The sequence below is a fragment of the Vipera ursinii genome, assembly GCF_947247035.1.
Source record: "Vipera ursinii genome assembly, chromosome: 1".
NCBI lineage: Eukaryota > Metazoa > Chordata > Lepidosauria > Squamata > Viperidae > Vipera > Vipera ursinii.
The window spans coordinates 22025313-22045767 of record NC_139512.1 but is presented as its reverse complement, the minus strand read 5'-3'; the positions used below and the strand labels follow the sequence as shown (position 1 = coordinate 22045767).

The window sequence follows — 20455 nt, the reverse complement described above, 5'->3', positions numbered from 1 at the left end:
CACAGAGATGTCCTCGGACAAGCGCTGGCTCTTTGGCTTTGAAACGGAGATGAGCACCGGCCCCTAGAGTTGGAAATGACTAACATGCGTGTGCAGGGGAACCTTTACCTTTATGTGCATGAGATACACATACTTTTTCCTTTTCTTTCTTCTTCTTTTTTCTGGTTAATTAATGGGAAAAACAAATCCCATTTGCTCCGTACCATGTTAGAACAGTTTTGAAATATTCCAGGATCCTAAATGTATGTTCTTATGTTCTTATTATAAGGAAAGGATGCCAATTCTATTTTGATTGAATGCACATAACTCGGTTGTTGTTTTCAGACTTGTTTGTTCTCTTTTCATCAACAGTGTCGCAAACATTTAAAGACCAGAAGGCTTGTGAGTGTGAAGCAACTTGGCATTGACAGAATAGTTGATTTTCAGTTTGGGAGTGATGAAGCAGCATATCATTTGATTATAGAGCTTTATGACAGAGTAAGTAGAGAAAGTATGTCTGAGACAGGGGCCTGGAGATGGTCTCTTTCCCCCACATGCCTTCCTAAAAAAAAGGGGGGGGGGTATAGTATTTTGGAAATATTCCAGAAACTTTACCTGAACATCCCCTCCAGCTTGCGCATGAGAAAATACATAGATCAAAATCTGAGCTTCTGTGGAAAAAGGTCCACGTCTGCATTTTAATGACAAACTTATAAATTTGTTTGCAGGGCAATATTGTTCTTACTGACCACGAGTACCTCATTTTGAATATTCTGAGATTTCGCACAGATGATGCAGATGATGTCAAGTTTGCAGTGCGGGAACATTATCCAGTTGATCATGTCAAAACTGCAACGTCGTTACCCAGTTTAGAAAGGTATTATTATATTTTATACAGAGCTTACAATTGGGACAAAATCAAGCTATAAGAGATAAGCATAAATTACATGTTTTAAGAGACCTAGTAGCTGGAGGTAGGAAATGTTTGCTTACATCTTTTTTTCTCATTTTGCATTTTTGATTGTATGTAGTATTAAAGGTTTTTGTAGTACTTCTAATTTTATTATAAAAAATCTTTGCCTCCAGAAATTTGTGTTTGGAATGCGTTAATGAGTATTTTGATAAAATAATATACATTTTCAAAAGGGTATTTCAAAGGCTTTTTGCCCCCCAAAAAGTAAAGATGCCCTCATGCTTTGCAGTGAGAGAAATAGTATGTAGTAGTATGAAGTAGTGTGTAATATTTAGTTCTCCTGGGATTTTTTTCATCCAAAGTTTTATTAGCTCATATTACAAAAGGGGATGCAAATATTTTAAAGAACACAGAATGAAACTACTTCTGAATTAAAAATTTTGGGCCATATTAAAGATTAACAGTGGAATCCATATGTATGCATAGGAGTCTGCTTTATTAGATCCATGAAGTAAGAGTATTTGTCTTGAGGCTGTATTTTACAATAGTAGTTGTATGGAAAGTTATTTTTGATCTCTTATATAAATGATTCCTGTACGTTATCTAGATTTGGATATAATTTGAATAGTCTATTTTTTAATACGGTCGTGTGCCTTCCAAGCAGAGAAAACATTCCTTGCTTAATTTTATTGTATATGTTACAGTATTTTATCTTTTTTATTATTTCTTTTTTTATTATTTCTTCACACCTTCCATAGGTTAACAGAATTAATAACAAGTGCACCTAAAGGAGATCAACTAAAGAGAATCCTAAATCCCCACCTCTGTAAGTATGAATTCCTTCTGCGTTTTAGAAAATTACAAGGTGATTTGATCATACGTTATTTGGGGGAATAAAATAACAGATATGTATAAATCAAAACTCTGCAATTCTATTTTGAGAATTCTCATTATAAACTTATCTTTAAAAGTAATAAGAACCATCCCTCTTAGAAAGCAGCATTCCCACTAAATGGTAGGGAAGAAGCCACACATTTCTTCCTCAGATTTTACCTATTTTTTATAACTGTTATCTTCCTTTCCCCCTCCCCCCCAAAAAAAATACAGCTTATGGGATCACTCTGATTGAACATTGCCTTATAGAAGCAGGACTTTCAGGCAGCATCAAAGTAGAGCAGATAGAAAGTAAAGGTAGGTATTGAAATGTCTGCATGTGTTATTTTTATTTATTTATTTTATTTTAATCCCATTTATATCCCACCCTTCTCCGAAGACTCAGTGCGGCTTACAATCTAAGCACAAATCAAATGTGCTTAGTAGTAGCCTTCATTCTATGTATATGCCTGCTTATTAGGGCTTTCGCCTCCCCCCCAAGCGGCATTATTACAAAGTCAGCTTATTGCCCTCAACAGTCTGGGTCCTCATTTTACCTACCTCGGGAGGATGGAAGGCTGAGTCAACCTTGAGCCTGGTGGGACTCGAACCTGCACTAATTGCAGGCAGCTGGTGTTACTTAAGGAGGCATCAGCCCACTGCTCCACCAAATTATGTCTAGCATAATTTCCTGTGTACTATAATATTATGGAATAGTTATTTAAAAACTTGTTTCCCTTTAAAAAAAATCTTGATCAAGGATTCATGCAATTTTTGGGGCAGCCTGCTGTTGACAGCCCAATAGACAGAGGATATACTGTGTCACAGCAATTTTCAACATCTATTTCTTCTTCTAGATATTGAAAAGGTACTAGCTGCTTTACAAAAAGCTGAAGACTGCATGGAAGAAACCGAGAACTTTAAGGCCAAGGTAGTTTATAATTTGGGGACAAATGCTTTGATTTTTATACCTGGCGCACTCAATGTATTTAAAGCATTTCTAGCTTTGTAGCAGCACAACTGCTAAGGGGAGGCTATACTTTGAGTCTTTCTAGTTGAGAAACAAGGCTGCCGAGGGTTCAGTTGGAAATACTATATCAGGAAAAGAAGCTGGGAAGTGAAGGAGAGGGAAAATTCGCCTTCAATACCACAGATGCTGTAACAAATATGCAGAGGAATTACATGTTTTCTGTTGCTTCGTGCCATTTCTTAATTCTTTTCCCAAGAAATTCTGGCTTTGTGCTTACTACCTTGAGGCCACATTTCTAATGTTTATTTCAGTGCATACTCTCTGGATGTAGAGTGGCTAACGGAAAAAGAGAACAAACAAACTGTAAAACAGAACAGCAACAGAGATTCTCATTAATTGAACTAAAGAACTGCAGTGGCTGAAGAGAATACATACTTATATTTTCAGCAGTAGAAAATAGATGTAATGCAGACATGTCAAACACAAGGCCCGGGGGCCTGATCCGGCCCGTGAAGTGGTTTCATGTGGCCCGTGAAGCCATCCTGGAAACAGTGAGGGAACGGCCCTCACTGCCTTGGCTCTGGCCCAGGCCAGCTGGAAGCCAATGTACAATTTCGTGGTGGTCATCTATGCTGAAATACAGCCACGCCCACCCTGGCCCCACCCACCCGGCCCCTCAAGGGTAACCACAATGCTGATGTGGCCCTCAGTGAAATTGAGTTTGACACCCCTGATGTAATGCATAAGGATTTTCCTTTCCCTCCATCTTTTTAATAGGGCTACATCATCCAAAAAAGGGAGAAAAAACCAAGTCTGGAACCAAACAAGTCTCCTGAAGAAATCCTCACGTATGTATTTTGGGAGAAGTGGTTTTTGTGACTGTGCTACAGTGGGACAAAAAAGTATTTAGTCAGCCACCAATTGTGCAAGTTCTCCCACTTAAAAAGATGAAAGAGGCCTGTAATTTTCATCATAGGCATACCTCAACTATGAGAGACAAAATGGGGGGAAAGAATCCAGGAAATCACATTGTAGGATTTCTAATGAATTTATTTGCAAATTATGGTGGAAAATAAATATTTGGTCAATAACAAAAGTTCATCTCAATACTTTGTTGGCAATGACAGAGGTCAAACGTTTTCTGTAAGTCTTCACAGGGTTTGCACACACTGTTGCTGGTATTTTGGCCCATTGCTCCATGCAGATCTCCTCTAGAGTGATGTTTTGGGGCTGTCGCTGGCCAACACGGACTTTCAACTCCCTCCAAAGGTTTTCTATGGGGTTGAGATCTGGAGACTGGCTAGGCCACTCCAGGACCTTGAAATGCTTCTTACGAAGCCACTCCTTCGTTGCCCGGGCGGTGTGTTTGGGATCATTGTCATGCTGAAAGACCCAGCCACGTTTCATCTTCAATGCCCTTGCTGATGGAAGGAGGTTTTTACTCAAAATCTCACGATACATGGCCCCATTCATTCTTTCCTTTACACGGATCAGTCGTCCTGGTCCCTTTGCAGAAAAACAGCCCTAAAGCATGATGCTTCCATCCCCCATGCTTCACAGTAGGTATGGTGTTCTTTGGATGCAACTCAGCATTCTTTCTCCTCCAAACACGACGAGTGGAGTTTTTACCAAAAAGTTCTACTTTGGTTTCATCTGACCATATGACATTCTCCCAATCCTGTTCTGGATCATCCAAATGCTCTCTAGCAAACTTCAGAGGGCCCGGACATGTACTGGCTTAAGCAGGGGCACTGCAGGATTGAGTCCCTGGTGGCGTAGTATGTTACTGATGGTAGCCTTTGTTACTTTGGTCTCAGCTCTCTGCAGGTCATTCACTAGGTCCCCCCGTGTGGTTCTGGGATTTTTGCTCACCGTTCTTGTGATCATTTTGACCCCACGGGGTGAGATCTTGCGTGGAGCCCCAGAATGAGGGAGATTATCAGTGGTCTTGTATGTCTTCCATTTTCTAATAATTGCTCCCACAGTTGATTTCTTCACACCAAGCTGCTTGCCTATTGCAAATTCAGTCTTCCCAGCATGGTGCAGGTCTACAATTTTGTTTCTGGTGTCCTTCGACAGCTCTTTGGTCTTGGCCATAGTGGAGTTTGGAGTGTGACTGTTTGAGGTTGTGGACTGGTGTCTTTTATACTGATAACAAGTTCAACCAGGTGCCATTCATACAGGTAACGAGTGGAGGACAGAGGAGCCTCTTAAAGAAGAAGTTACAGGTCTGTGAGAGCCAGAAATCTTGCTTGTTTGTAGGTGACCAAATACTTATTTTACCGAGGAATGTACGAATTAATTCATTAGAAATCCTACAATGTGATTTCCTGGATTCTTTCCCCCCATTTTGTCTCTCATAGTTGAGGTATGCCTATGATGAAAATTACAGGCCTCTCTCATCTTTTTAAGTGGGAGAACTTGCACAATTGGTGGCTGACTAAATACTTTTTTGTCCCACTGTATGTCCTAGTGGTCAGCAAACACACACTAATGCAAAACATTTCTTTCAGGTATGAGGAATTTCACCCTTTCTTGTTTTCGCAACACTCAAAATGTCCCTATGTGGAATTTGAATCTTTCAACAAGGTACAGTGCTATGCTCGGTTCTGGGTGTTATATGTCATTTTTTTCATATCAAGGGCTGGAAATGTAATTAATTACTATACACTGAAGAAGGATTCTTCCTTGTATTTGTTTAATGAGAATCATCTGGTTATCTTCTTGAACATTTGAGGAGAACATTAAGGTTTTGAATTACTGATCTTGAGAGAATGTTACTCGGTTTTTGTGGGTAGATAACGTTTGTGGCAAAAGTGACCAGAATGAAATCTGCACAAAAAAGTGGCGTTACTGAGGCAAATTTTGTGCTTGAAATTGGTTTTGCAAATTTTCAAGTGGACATTTGAAGTAGATCTAAGTAAGGAGTACCGGTGGGTGCAGTAAAATATTCTAACTTCCATTTTTCTTGTTATATTTTGTATTTCTTTATGGTTTGGAAGGCAGTGGATGAATTTTACTCTAAGCTGGAAAGCCAGAAGATAGACTTAAAGGCATTGCAACAGGTACTCATCTTGTGAAAAAGTTAAAATCTTGAACTTTGTTTTGCTGAAAAATGGGCACACTTGTTCACCTGGGAAGAATTATATTATAATCTAGCCAATAAGGAAAGTTCTTGCTTGTCCATAGAAGCAAAGATGAAACTTTCTTTCATCATTAGGCCAGAATGGTTACCAATAACAGCTAGTTTGCTAGGTTGAACAACTTGGAAACTGCTTTACTATGTTATTATGGAAATTTTATATTCCTACATATTTTCTCTGTTAATTCGTCTATACTATTATAGATTTAAGAGAAAAATTCACATTTCCCACCCCACCCCTTTTTTTTTACTCATGGCTGTTTTGGTTTTTTAGAAAACAACAGGTTTAACCTCTCTATATATATTTTCCTTCTTGTTCTTTTACCTTTGAATTTTCCTCTCTGCTTTTTCATTGTGTCCTTAGCATTACTCCACCTGAAAAGATTAAGTCACTCAGATGAAGCTCTGCTAAGACTGAGCATTACCTAGTGTTTTTTTATTCTTTCTACACTGCTCAAGAGTTTTCCTATCTCAAAAAGTATTATGAGTCCTTGTGTCTAACATTATCTTAATTATTGTTGATACATATTGACCATTAAATCTCATAAAGATGGTCATTCTGTCATTTTTTTTCTATGATTTCCTCTCCTTTGTTTTCATTACTCTATTGATTTAAAGTGCGTATGTGTGATTTGGTATGTTTGCCCACTGACAAAGAAATGATCAGTCTATAGTTTTAATAATAGGTTTATTTTAACAGTGACAGAATAACAACAAAGAAAATCCAGTAAAATGCATTTCAAAAAAGTTACAAATTGATTTGCATTTTAATGAGTGAAATAAGTATTTGACCCTTCGCAAAACATGACTCAGTACTTGGTGGCAAAACCCTTGTTGGCAATCACAGAGATCAGATGTTTCCTGTAGTTACTCCAGGACCTTAATATGCTTCTTCTTGAGCCACCCCTTTGTTGTTTTGGCCGTGTGTTTTGGGTCATTTCCATGCTGGAATACCCATCCACAACCCATTTTCAATGCCCTGGCTGAGGGAAGGAGTTTGTCACCCGGGATTTGATGGTACATGACCCCATCCATCGTCCCTTTGATACGGTGAAGTTGTCCTGTCCCCTTAGCAGAAAAATACCCCCAAAGCATAATGTTTCCACCTCCATGTTTGACGGTGGGCATGGTGTTCTTGAGGTCATAGGCAGCATTCCTCCTTCTCCAAACACAGCGAGTTGAGTTGATGCCAGAGAGCTCGATTTTGACCACAACACTTTCACCCAGTTCTCCTCTGAATCATTCAGATGTTCATTGGCAAATGTCAGACTGGACATGTACTTTCTTGAGCAGGGGGACCTTGATGGTGCGACAGGATTTCAGTCCTTCACTGCGTAGTGTGTTACCAATTGTTTTCTTGGTGACTATGGTCCCAGCTGCCTTGAGATAATTGACAGATCCTCCCGTGTACTTCTGATTCCTCATCATTCTCATGATCATTGAAACTCCATGAGCTGAGATCTTGCATGGAGCCCCAGACCAAGGGAGATTGACAGTTATTTTGTGTTTCTTCCATTTGTGAATAATCGCACCAACTGTTGTCATCTTCTCACCAAGCTACTTGGAGATAGTCTTGTAGCCGATTCCAGCCTTGTATAGGTCTACAATCTTGTCACTGACATCCTTGGACAGCTCTTTGGTCTTGGCCATGGTGGAGAGTTTGGAATCTGATTGATTCCCTTTTAGAGAGTGCTCCCAATCTCAGATCATTACCTGTATAAAAGATACCTGGGCGCTAGAAATCTTGCTGATTGATAGGGCATCAAATACTTATTTCACATTAAAATGCAAAACAATTTATAACTTTTTTGCAATGCGTTTTTCTGGATTTTTGTGTTGTTATTCTGTCTCTCACTGTTAAAATAAACCTATCATTAAAATTATAGACTCATCATTTCTTTGTCACTGGGCAAATGTACAAAATCAGCAGGGGATCAAAAAATTTCTTCCATCACTCTGTGTGTGTGTGTGTGTGTGTGTGTGTGTGTGTGTGCGCGCATTCATTCATTCATTCATTCATTCATTCATTCAGTATACAGGGAGGTGGAGGGTGTGTTAAGATGGAGAAAGAGAGACCTATGCTACACTTTTCCCAAATCCAGAATTTAAAATAAACTAACATTGCTTTTTGCCCTGTTTTCAAATGTTGCCATTGCCTTCAGTTCTTCTCATTTTACAATTTACTTCCTCTGCCTATGTTAGGAGAAGGCTCAAATCAGTATGTTTCTTCTCCCACCTCTGTGCTTTTTCTTGAAAGGAAAAACAAGCACTGAAAAAGCTGGAAAATGTGCGGAAGGACCACGAATACCGATTAGAAGCTCTTCATCAAGCTCAGGTAGAAACATCACTTCCTTTAAGTCCAATGGAAGACAGCATTATTGCACAATCTCAGTTTGTGCTTCCCATTCAAGGAATTCTAGCCTAATTTCGGTAAAATAATGTGTTCATACTGAAAGGTAATGCTTGCTGGAGTGGAAATGCTGGGCTAAATGAGCAGTTTACTGTGGCTTCAGCTTCATATATTTGGAAGAAGATCAGGGTGTACATCTCTTTTGTGTGTTTCTGTCATGTTTGTATATACACTTAGACACACACACACCTTTCCCTCAGAACTGTTAGAATGACCATGTAGTCATGCTAAATGACTACATAGTCATGGTATGGTAGACAGCTAAATATCTCTGCAGATTGTAAACCACTAAGAATTTTGTGAATGAGGATTGTAATCAATAAATCTGCCAGACTTAACCTTGATTTAGGGACAGCCTATTTTTCACAAAGGATCATTTGTGATCAGGACTACATCCATTTCTCAGTTTATTAAAACGGGCATAGCCATTTTATATTTCCAGATAAACTAAATCTTTTTTTTGCTCTTGATCTATACAATTGCAATACCTGACTCTCTTTTGTCCCCCCTGAATCTTCCCCTTTTAAATCCCATAATTTGTTATTTCAGTCCTCTAGTTATTTTTGAACAGTGGTGTTCTACCAGTTCTTGAAAACTCGTGTTCCTGTAGCACAATACTCATAACACAACTAACATCCAGACACTAACTCTCAGCCCATTCAGCTCTGAAGTCTTTAGCGAGTTCTTCGTGATAAAGGGAAAAGCAATGACTCAACAGCGACACTGTCTCCTTTACTTTCCAAAGGAAATTGACAAGGTGAAAGGTGAGCTTGTGGAAATGAACCTGGAGATAGTTGATCGAGCCATCCAGGTGGTCCGCAGTGCCTTAGCTAACCAGATTGATTGGACAGAGATTGGAGTCATTGTCAAGGAAGCCCAGGCCCAAGGAGATCCAGTGGCAAGTGCCATCAAAGAACTGAAGCTGCAGACAAACCATATCACAATGCTCTTAAAGTAAGTTACCAAGCAGATGAGAGGAAGGCCCCAAAATGGAACGTAAAGGTAAAGGTTCCCCCGCACATGCGTGCTAGTCGTTTCCAACTCTAGGGGGCGGTGCTCATCTCCGTTTCAAAGCCAAAGAGCCAGCGTTTATCCGAGGACGTCTCCGTGGTCATGTGGCCGGCATGACTAGACGCCAAAGGCGCACGGAATGCTGTTACCTTCCCACCGTAGTGGTCCCTATTTTTCTACTTGCATTTTCACGTGCTTTCGAACTACTAGGTTGGCAGAAGCTGGGACAAGTAACAGGCGCTCACTCTGTTACTCGGCACTTGGGATTCGACCCGCCAAACTGCCGACCTTCTGATCGACAAGCTCAGCGTCCTAACCCACTGAGCCACGGTGTCCCTCAAAATGGAACTAGGATTTGCCTATGAAGGCAATATTGTATTTTAATAAAATGGAAGGGAATCTGTTGACATCCAGATATTAGGCTTCAGTTCTCATCTAGATCAGTTAGAATGATCATACCTTAAGGATCTTGGGAGATGTAGTCTAGCAATTTCAAGATTAGGAATAGATGATTGTTAAATTGAAATTATAGTTGTAGAACTCACCACTCTGAAAATGGCTGTGTTAACTTTCAAACTTTTGAAGCTACATGGAAATAAAAGGTCAAGACCAAATCAAACCCAGGCCCCCCAAAACCCCATCATTAACTTGTGCTAACCATGCAAATTTTTACTGTATATCTTCAGGAACGTAGAACAGAACCAGAATGAAAAATTGCGATCAAATTTACTCAGTTATCCTCCTGAATATGAAATACATTAATTTTTTAAAAAAATTATTATTAAAAGAGATGCTTTTGGTCAGCAAAAACATGATTTATTTATTTATTTTTGCTGGATTAGAAATCCGTATGTGATCTCAGAAGAGGAAGAAGAGGAAGAGGAGGAGGAAAAACCTAAAGTAGAAGAATCAAAGGGGAAGAAAAAGAAGAAGAAAGGCCAACAACTCCAGAAGCCTCTGAAGAATCACCCTATGCTGGTGGATGTGGATCTCAGCTTGTCAGCTTACGCAAATGCCAAAAAGTAAGAAAAGGGTAAGAATTGGCTGGCATACCTTTAAAAGTGGGGCCTTTTGGACAGATTGGTTCAAGGATTAAAGTGAGGCCACAGTTTGCTTTCTATTTAAATCCACTATTTTCTTCCCAGTGAATGTCAATCAAATCATGCAGGATGGGCAAATGTGATATCTTGCATCTACGTTGAAATGTGCTCTTAATGGGGAGAGGGTTGGCCTAGAGACATGACATGCTTTTATGTTTTTCAGATATTATGATCACAAGAGACATGCAGCCAGAAAAACCCAGAAAACCGTGGAAGCAGCCGAAAAGGTACATTTGTGGCTTTCTTGCTTTCATCATCATCATCATCATCATTATTATTATTATTATTATTTACGGGAAAAGAAATTAGAACAGCAATCTTAGTAATCTCTACTCAGACTGATATACCAGTAATTTCAGTTTTCCTGAAGCTCTGTGCCTTTGATTTAATCAGCTGCACCATTTATATGTAGTGGCACATTAATCAGGCTGAAGGAGATGGCTTTGCAAAATAATTAGGTTCCCTTTTCAAATCTGGAACTACTGTCAAGCAGTGGTTAAAATCAAGAGGTTTAGTGTTTTAACTTGGGTTCAGCCAGGAATATCTACACTTGCTTGACTGGTGGGTGCATTTGGCGGGTTGCTATTGCAGTAAGTGTGGCCCATCATCAAATACTCCTTTACCAGAAGGCCTACGAGTGAAAATGCTCCACATTTATTCACTAGCCTTCCAAGATAAAGTCTTCCATTTCCCATTTTATCTTTGTGGTTTTATTTTCTGAGCAAATGGGCACATTTTTAAACAGAGCACTGACCTGAAACTAGTTCTCATTTTTTTCATGTGGCATACTTTTGAGCCCTTTTGGAGTCAAGGGATTGTCTTGGAAGTAAAGATAATGCCGGAGGCTTTTCGTTTCTTTTCCAATATGCAACTTTGTTAATCACATGAGCATTAGAAATTAATTAACAGGGCTGATAGAAGTGTTAGTGGATTCGTAGATGCCCATAAGACAGCGTGTTACAAATTCTAGATATAAGTCATGCAAGATGAGAGCTTGTACTAAAATATAGGCAGACTGAGAAAGGTGATCAAAAGTACCATAAATGTAGCAGCGTTAGGGTGTAAGGAAATTCAGAAAAATAACCTGGATTGCAGTTAGTAGAAGAAGAATACATTGGTATCTAGGAAGAGCTGGCTATTTTTGGACAGCTTTGTTTGATTCGTGTTTCCTGGGTGTAGACTGAATTGTTTCTTTAAAAGAAGAACTGGTGGATGGTTTTGTTTTGTTCATCTATAAAAGTAAAGGTAAAGGTTCCCCCGCACACGTGTGCTAGTCGTTTCCGACTCTAGGGGCCGGTGCTCATCTCCGTTTCAAAGCCGAAGAGCCAGCGCTTGTCCGAGGACGTCTCCGTGGTCATGTGGCCGGCATGACTAGACGCCAAAGGCGCACGGAACACTGTTACCTTCCCACCGTAGTGGTCCCTATTTTTCTACTTGCATTTTTACGTGCTTTCGAACTGCTAGGTTGGCAGAAGCTGGGATGAGTAACAGGCGCTCACTGTTACGTGGCACTCGGGATTCGACCTGCCAAACTGCCAACCTTCTGATCGACAAGCTCAGCATCCTAACCCACTGAGCCACTGCATCCCTTTTTGTTCATCCATACAGGCTTTCAAATCAGCAGAAAAGAAGACCAAGCAAACACTGAAAGAAGTCCAAACAGTTTCTACCATTCAGAAGGCTAGAAAGGTTTACTGGTGAGTTTCCTGCAATGGGAATAAGCAAGCACCCCACTGAGTACCTTACTTTTTTGAGGGAGAAAATAGGGAGTTGAAAACAGATGTGACACAGCATTGACTGAGTATTCAGTTATTCTAGAACTTATGATACTAATGCAAGGGTGCAGACATCACTTTTGAAGTCCACAGAGCCCTGCCTTGATTGGTTGGGCGCAACGTTTGTTTATATTTGATAGGATTGGCGATAATAAGAAGCAAAACGGGTGTTTTAAAATCTCGCAGATATTTAAGGTATCCACTCATCCCTTAAAATTCCTGCACCTCCTTCCCGGGAAACAGGATTTGGCCCTACGTAGTTTTGAAGTATAGTTCTCGATATGCTGTACTATTGCTAAGGTTCCTCAGGCTGAAGGAAGTTATACACCCTTGTTCTAGGACAGCCACTCCCAAACCTTTCTGTACCCAACACCCATAGTATGCTTCTGATATACCGTATATACTTGAGTATAAGCCGAATTTTTCAGCCCACTTTTTGGGCTGAAAAATTCCACTTCGGCTTATACTCCAGTCAACAAAAAAACTTACCGAGGACTTGTGCGCGGCCGAGGCTTTGGTGCTTCCGGGATCGCGCGCACCTCTCCCAAGCCACCGCCATCCGGAGACCTGCCGAAGTTTGGGGAGGTTTGGGGAGGTGCGCGCGCACCTCCCCAAACCTCACCAAACGTCGGCAGGTCTCCGGACCTCCGTGCCTTGCCTGCCTGCTTCTTTCCGCAGCGGAAAGAAGCAGGCAGGCAGGCCGCGGAGGAACGGAGACCTGCCGACGTTTGGGGAGGTTTGGGCGCCTCCCCAAACCTCCCCAAACCTCGGCAGGTCTCCGTTCCTCCGCGCAGACCTGCCGACTTTTGGGGAGGTTTGGGTGCCTCCCCAAACCTCGGCAGGTCTCCGTTCCTCCTGCCGACCTTTGGGGAGGTTTGGGCGCCTCCCCAAACCTCCCCAAACCTCGGCAGGTCTCCGTTCCTCCTGCCGACGTTTGGGGAGGTTTGGGCGCCTCCCCAAACCTCGGCAGGTCTCCGTTCCTCCGCGCAGACCTGCCGACGTTTGGGGAGGTTTGGGCGCCTCCCCAAACCTCCCCAAACCTCGGCAGGTCTCCGTTCCTCCTGCCGACCTTTGGGGAGGTTTGGGCACCTCCCCAAACCTCGGCAGGTCTCCATTCCTCCGCGCAGACCTGCCGACCTTTGGGGAGGTTTGGGCGCCTCCCCAAACCTCCCCAAAGATCGGCAGGTCTCCGTTCCTCCTGCCGACCTTTGGGGAGGTTTGGGCACCTCCCCAAACCTCGGCAGGTCTCCGTTCCTCCGCGCAGACCTGCCGACCTTTGGGGAGGTTTGGGCGCCTCCCCAAACCTCCCCAAACCTCGGCAGGTCTCCGTTCCTCCTGCCGACCTTTGGGGAGGTTTGGGCGCCTCCCCAAACCTCCCCAAACCTCGGCAGGTCTCCGTTCCTCCGCGCAGACCTGCCGACGTTTGGGGAGGTTTGGGCGCCTCCCCAAACCTCCCCAAACCTCGGCAGGTCTCCGTTCCTCCTGCCGACCTTTGGGGAGGTTTGGGCGCCTCCCCAAACCTCCCCAAACCTTGGCAGGTCTCCGTTCCTCCTGCCGACCTTTGGGGAGGTTTGGGCGCCTCCCCAAACCTCCCCAAACCTCGGCAGGTCTCCGTTCCTCCTGCCGACCTTTGGGGAGGTTTGGGCGCCTCCCCAAACCTCCCCAAACCTCGGCAGGTCTCCGTTCCTCCTGCCGACCTTTGGGGAGGTTTGGGCGCCTCCCCAAACCTCCCCAAACCTCGGCAGGTCTCCGTTCCTCCGCGCAGACCTGCCGGCGTTTGGGGAGGTTTGGGCGCCTCCCCAAACCTCCCCAAACCTCGGCAGGTCTCCGTTCCTCCTGCCGACCTTTGGGGAGGTTTGGGCGCCTCCCCAAACCTCCCCAAACCTCGGCAGGTCTCCGTTCCTCCTGCCGACCTTTGGGGAGGTTTGGGCGCCTCCCCAAACCTCCCCAAACCTCGGCAGGTCTCCGTTCCTCCTGCCGACCTTTGGGGAGGTTTGGGCGCCTCCCCAAACCTCGGCAGGTCTCCGTTCCTCCTGCCGACCTTTGGGGAGGTTTGGGCGCCTCCCCAAACCTCCCCAAACCTCGACAGGTCTCCGTTCCTCCTGCCGACCTTTGGGGAGGTTTGGGCGCCTCCCCAAACCTCCCCAAACCTCGGCAGGTCTCCGTTCCTCCTGCCGACCTTTGGGGAGGTTTGGGCGCCTCCCGAAACCTCCCCAAACCTCGGCAGGTCTCCGTTCCTCCTGCCGACGTTTGGGGAGGTTTGGGCGCCTCCCCAAACCTCGGCAGGTCTCCGTTCCTCCGCGCAGACCTGCCGACGTTTGGGGAGGTTTGGGCGCCTCCCCAAACCTCCCCAAACCTCGGCAGGTCTCCGTTCCTCCTGCCGACCTTTGGGGAGGTTTGGGCACCTCCCCAAACCTCGGCAGGTCTCTGTTCCTCCGCGCAGACCTGCCGACCTTTGGGGAGGTTTGGGCGCCTCCCCAAACCTCCCCAAACCTCGGCAGGTCTCCGTTCCTCCTGCCGACCTTTGGGGAGGTTTGGGCACCTCCCCAAACCTCGGCAGGTCTCCGTTCCTCCGCGCAGACCTGCCGACCTTTGGGGAGGTTTGGGCGCCTCCCCAAGCCTCCCCAAACCTCGGCAGGTCTCCGTTCCTCCTGCCGACCTTTGGGGAGGTTTGGGCGCCTCCCCAAACCTCCCCAAACCTCGGCAGGTCTCCATTCCTCCGCGCAGACCTGCCGACGTTTGGGGAGGTTTGGGCGCCTCCCCAAACCTCCCCAAACCTTGGCAGGTCTCCGTTCCTCCTGCCGACCTTTGGGGAGGTTTGGGCGCCTCCCCAAACCTCCCCAAACCTCCCCAAACCTTGGAAGGTCTCCGTTCCTCCTGCCGACCTTTGGGGAGGTTTGGGCGCCTCCCCAAACCTCCCCAAACCTCGGCAGGTCTCCGTTCCTCCTGCCGACCTTTGGGGAGGTTTGGGCGCCTCCGCAAACCTCCCCAAACCTCGGCAGGTCTCCGTTCCTCCTGCCGACCTTTGGGGAGGTTTGGGCGCCTCCCCAAACCTCCCCAAACCTTGGCAGGTCTCCGTTCCTCCGCGCAGACCTGCCGACGTTTGGGGAGGTTTGGGCACCTCCCCAAACCTCCCCAAACCTCGGCAGGTCTCCGTTCCTCCTGCCGACCTTTGGGGAGGTTTGGGCGCCTCCCCAAACCTCGGCAGGTCTCCGTTCCTCCTGCCGACTTTTGGGGAGGTTTGGGCACCTCCCCAAACCTCCCCAAACCTCGGCAGGTCTCCGTTCCTCCTGCCGACCTTTGGGGAGGTTTGGGCGCCTCCCCAAACCTCGGCAGGTCTCCGTTCCTCCTGCCGACCTTTGGGGAGGTTTGGGCGCCTCCCCAAACCTCCCCAAACCTCGGCAGGTCTCCGTTCCTCCTGCCGACCTTTGGGGAGGTTTGGGCCTCCCCAAACCTCCCCAAAGGTCGGCAGGAGGAACGGAGACCTGCCGAGGTTTGGGGAGGTTTGGGGAGGCGCCCAAACCTCCCCAAAGGTCGGCAGGAGGAACGGAGACCTGCCGAGGTTTGGGGAGGTTTGGGGAGGCGCCCAAACCTCCCCAAAGGTCGGCAGGTCTGCGCGGAGGAACGGAGACCTGCCGAGGTTTGGGGAGGCGCCCAAACCTCCCCAAAGGTCGGCAGGAGGAACGGAGACCTGCCGACGTTTGGGGAGGTTTGGGGAGGAGATCCGGAGACCTGCTGACGTTTGGGGAGGTTTGGGCACCTCCCCAAACCTCCCCAAACGTCGGCAGGTCTCCGGATCTCCGTGCCTTGCCTGCCTGCTTCTTTCCGCTGCGGAACGAAGCAGCCTGAACGAAGCAGGCTGCTTCTTTCCACTGCGGAAAGAAGCAGCCTTCTTTCCGCAGCGGAAAGAAGCAGCCTGCCTGCTTCTTTCCGCTGCGGAACGAAGCAGCCTGCCTGCTTCTTTCCGCTGCGGAACGAAGCAGCCTGAACGAAGCAGGCTGCTTCTTTCCACTGCGGAAAGAAGCAGCCTTCTTTCCGCAGCGGAAAGAAGCAGCCTGCCTGCTTCTTTCCGCTGCGGAACGAAGCAGCCTGAACGAAGCAGGCTGCTTCTTTCCGCTGCGGAAAGAAGCAGCCTTCTTTCCGCAGCGGAAAGAAGCAGCCTGCCTGCTTCTTTCCGCTGCGGAACGAAGCAGCCTGAACGAAGCAGGCTGCTTCTTTCCGCTGCGGAAAGAAGCAGCCTTCTTTCCGCAGCGGAAAGAAGCAGCCTGCCTGCTTCTTTCCGCTGCGGAACGAAGCAGCCTGCCTGCTTCTTTCCGCTGCGGAACGAAGCAGCCTGAACGAAGCAGGCTGCTTCTTTCCACTGCGGAAAGAAGCAGCCTTCTTTCCGCAGCGGAAAGAAGCAGCCTGGCTGCTTCTTTCCGCTGCGGAACGAAGCAGCCTGAACGAAGCAGGCTGCTTCTTTCCGCTGCGGAACGAAGCAGCCTGCCTGCTTCTTTCCGCTGCGGAACGAAGCAGCCGGCGACGGAGGCTTGCAGAACAGCGGATCGGCTTATACTCAAGTCACCAACTTTTTCCAGTTTTGGGGGGTGAAATTGGGGGTCTCGGCTTATACTCGAGTCGGCTTATACTCAAGTATATACGGTATTCTCGCACCCCTTACAAAAGTTCGAAATAATGGCAACAAATTATGCATGTATACTATAATTTTGAAAAGCCCAGTTTTTCCACCCCCTAAATATTGTCTTGTTCTAGGACTTTGGAGGCTATGGGTATGTGCCTAGTACAGAGAAAGTACAGTAATCACAACTTCTGTTTTATTTTTTTTTTTGGCCAGAGGATGAATTGAGCATTTTCCTTCCTTTGCTATATTTTAGAACAAAGTTTCTTAACTTGATGTCTATCAGCTCAAAAGATTGACAGCCAGCATGACTAGTTATAGTCCCAAAACTTTTGAAGGACATAAATTGGAGATGTTTTAGATAGATTGATCCCATAGCTATCATTTAAAGCACTTTTAAAAAGTGCCACTTGTGTTCATATGTACACGTTCCTCTGATATTATTTCTGTGTAATTTATATTTTGTCTTTCATTCAGAAGCTCAAGGGGGTATATGTATACTCTCTCCTTCCCCCCCCCCTTACAATAAAACTGTCTGAGTTTTATTGGACTGTCAGAAAGTGACTGGCCCAAAATCACTCAGTGAGCTAGAAAATAGAAACTTTCTACTACTATTCCTATATCTTGATTCTTTAACATATGAATGTTTTTAAAATATGGGTTTAAACTGTGGATTCTTTCAATTATGATAAACTACTTATCAATATTTTAAAACTATTCCAATGATGAATGATTTTGTTTTGACTTGATTATTGTGACAGGTTTGAGAAATTCCTGTGGTTCATTAGCTCTGAAAATTACCTTGTTATAGCTGGAAGAGACCAACAACAAAATGAAATAATTGTCAAGCGATACTTAAAGCCAGGTGAGTGACTTGTTTCACATTAATCCAGAATACTGCTAAATGTATTTAACATTGAATAGAATCCTATGTGATGTTTAAGTATTCATTAAAAGCGTGTTGAATTCAGCTCTGACATTGTTCTGTATGATATCAGCTTGATGCGTTGTTAATGCCGTTAGATGTTGATCATGCCTTGTTCAGTACCGTATATACTTGAGTATAAGCCGAATTTTTCAGCCCACTTTTTGGGCTGAAAAATCCACTTCGGCTTATACTCCCGTGAACAAAAAAAAAAGAACTGTCCCTTCGTTCGGGCCAGGGTGCTGAGAGAAGGGAGCGGCAGAGCCTTGCAGAGCTGGTAGAGGTGGCGGCAGTCCAGTGTTGTTTCTCCCCCTCGTGCGTGCGTGTGTGTGTCAGACCCACGGGAATGGCTGGTAGGGAAGCGGCATGGGGCTTGACACACAGAGAAACGCAAATGCCGGACTGCCGCCACCTATACTAGCCATTCCTGCGGGTCTGACACACACACACACACACACACACACACACACACGAGGGGGAGAAACAACGCTGGACTGCCGCCGCCTCTACCAGCTCTGCAAGCCTCTGCCGCCCCTTCTCTCCGCTGCCTGTTCCGAACGAAGGGGCGTCCCTTCGTTCGGGCCAGGCTGCTGAGAGAAGGGAGCGGCAGAGCCTTGCAGAGCTGCTCCCTTCGGCTCCTCTTTGTTCAGGCCAGGCAGCGGAGAGAAGGGGCAGCAAAGGCTTGCAGAGCTGGTAGAGGTGGCGGCAGTCCAGCGTTGTTTCTCCCCCTCGTGCGTGTGTGTGTGTGTGTGTCAGACCCGCAGGAATGGCTAGTAAAGGTGGCGGCAGTCCGGCATTTGCGTTTCTCTGTGTGTCAAGCCCCGTGGGCCCGACACACAGGAGGGGGGGGACGCCGCTTCCTTACCAGCCATTCCCGCGGGTCTGACACACGCACGCATGCATGAGGGGGGGAAACGCCGGACTGCCGCCACCTCTACCAGCCGTTCCCGCAGGTCTCTCTCTCTCTCTCTCTCTCTCTCTCTCTCTCTCTCTCTCTCTCTCTCTCTCTCTCTCTCTCTCTCTCTCTCACACACACACACACACACACACACACACACACACACACGCACGAGGAGGGAAACAACGCTTGACTGCCGCCTCCCTAGCAGACCTTCCCTGCGGGATGTGCTGCCAGGAAGCCTGGCAGCCTGATGAGCGGACCCTGCGAACCGCGGCCCGAGCCAGCTCCGGGATGCTGCTAGAGTCAACGAGCGGCTCGTCGTGGCACAGAATATAGATATGTTGCTAAGATATACTCGGCTTATACTTGAGTCAATAATTTTTTCCAGTTTTTTGGGGTAAAATTAGGGGTCTCGGCTTATACTCGAGTCGGCTTATACTCAAGTATATACAGGTACATATTATTTGTTACAGTCTAGAGAACAAGCAAAAAACAAAATATATGTGAAGTGCAAATGTAAAGCCATTGAAAAAGTAGCCCTGATTACGGTAGTTTATAGCCGTATTACTAATACTGTGTGATTTTCTGCTAAATGTGGCATTCCGGATGGGGTTACTGATGAGCCATTTCAACAGCAATGCAACTTTAAATAATATTTTCATAGACTGGAGAATGATTACGTAATCCCTTTTGTGTTACAGTATATCTTCTTAACAACTAAGCCAGAAAATACATAACTTCTATCGGTGCATATTTTTGTTCTATCATCGTAATTGCTCTTTCCTGTTTCTTCCATATAAGGTGACATTTACGTCCACGCTGATCTCCATGGAGCAACCAGTTGTGTCATTAAGAATCTATCAGGTAATGATTGTAGGGAGCAGTGCTTAAAGCAAAGGGCCCATTAAAGGTTAGAGATTCTTAACTGCTTTCAAAACCTTTGGGTTAATGCTTACATTGGATCAATAGGTTGTGGGCCAAAGGATCGTTTTAAACTGGTCTGATTTTTTTTTTGCAAGTTTAGAGAAGGAGAGGTTAAGAAATAGAATTTTAAGGGAACTTGTTTTAACAAGATGGCATCCCTGACTGAGATTGTCCAATAAGTAATTTTTTTGAAATTACTTGTACTCCTGAGCATCTTGCTTAGTTGCATTAGAGCTGATACAAATTGAACCTAAATTCTGTTTTCTTGATAAATGATACGTGTAGTTGAAGAACCTCTCTCCTTTGAAAAGCCTGCTACATATCTTTTGGGAGATAGCCATAAGTGGGCAAGAACCCCCAAGATCTCAATGGGGCAGCTTTCCCCCCCCCCTCCAATGCATCTCCCATGTGATGGGAATTGTAGCCACCCCCTTTGAAGAGCATCAGGACAGGGAAAGCTGAGACAAAGTGACCTCTTTATTCATCATATTGTATCTGAACGTTCCTTCTGACAAAATCAGAGCAGCTTTTATACAGTGTACGTACCTTCAAAAATTCTTGTGAATATCAGTTACTGGAGGCCACTAGTAGGACTTGGGCTTGGCATATTGGTTATTGAGTGCCCTGAAGCATATGATCAGACTTTTCTTCCAAGTGTGCTCATCATCCTATAAGCGTAGCATGCAAAGTTGAACCTGGGGCAATATTCCAGACCATTTGCTATGGTCAAAAACAAAAAGACGTTGGGCATGGCTCTTTCAGGATATCACTTTTTCAGACTTATCAGGGATTTTAGAATAATTCATACACCTAAATGTTCACCATCCCAAATGCTGTCAAATAAGGAGCTCCATGGTCTAGGTCAGGGGTCAGCAACCTGAAACAGTGAAAGAGCCACTCGGAACCGGTTCCCT

The 20455-nt window shown here is 45.4% G+C and overlaps 1 protein-coding gene across 1 annotated transcript in view; it reads left to right on the top strand.

The window, feature by feature from the left end:
- The window catches only part of NEMF (nuclear export mediator factor), a 37741-nt gene that overhangs the window by 3928 nt on the left and 13358 nt on the right, over positions 1 to 20455 (top strand). The window contains exons 4-18 of the mRNA XM_083371364.1: positions 352 to 477; positions 708 to 856; positions 1651 to 1718; positions 2000 to 2083; positions 2623 to 2696; positions 3513 to 3583; positions 5249 to 5324; positions 5738 to 5800; positions 8135 to 8212; positions 9033 to 9241; positions 10141 to 10320; positions 10562 to 10625; positions 12007 to 12095; positions 17553 to 17656; positions 19419 to 19481. Of these exons, the coding sequence (XP_083227490.1) occupies positions 352 to 477; positions 708 to 856; positions 1651 to 1718; positions 2000 to 2083; positions 2623 to 2696; positions 3513 to 3583; positions 5249 to 5324; positions 5738 to 5800; positions 8135 to 8212; positions 9033 to 9241; positions 10141 to 10320; positions 10562 to 10625; positions 12007 to 12095; positions 17553 to 17656; positions 19419 to 19481 (1498 nt within the window). The remainder of the gene's footprint in view (positions 1 to 351; positions 478 to 707; positions 857 to 1650; positions 1719 to 1999; positions 2084 to 2622; positions 2697 to 3512; positions 3584 to 5248; positions 5325 to 5737; positions 5801 to 8134; positions 8213 to 9032; positions 9242 to 10140; positions 10321 to 10561; positions 10626 to 12006; positions 12096 to 17552; positions 17657 to 19418; positions 19482 to 20455) is intronic.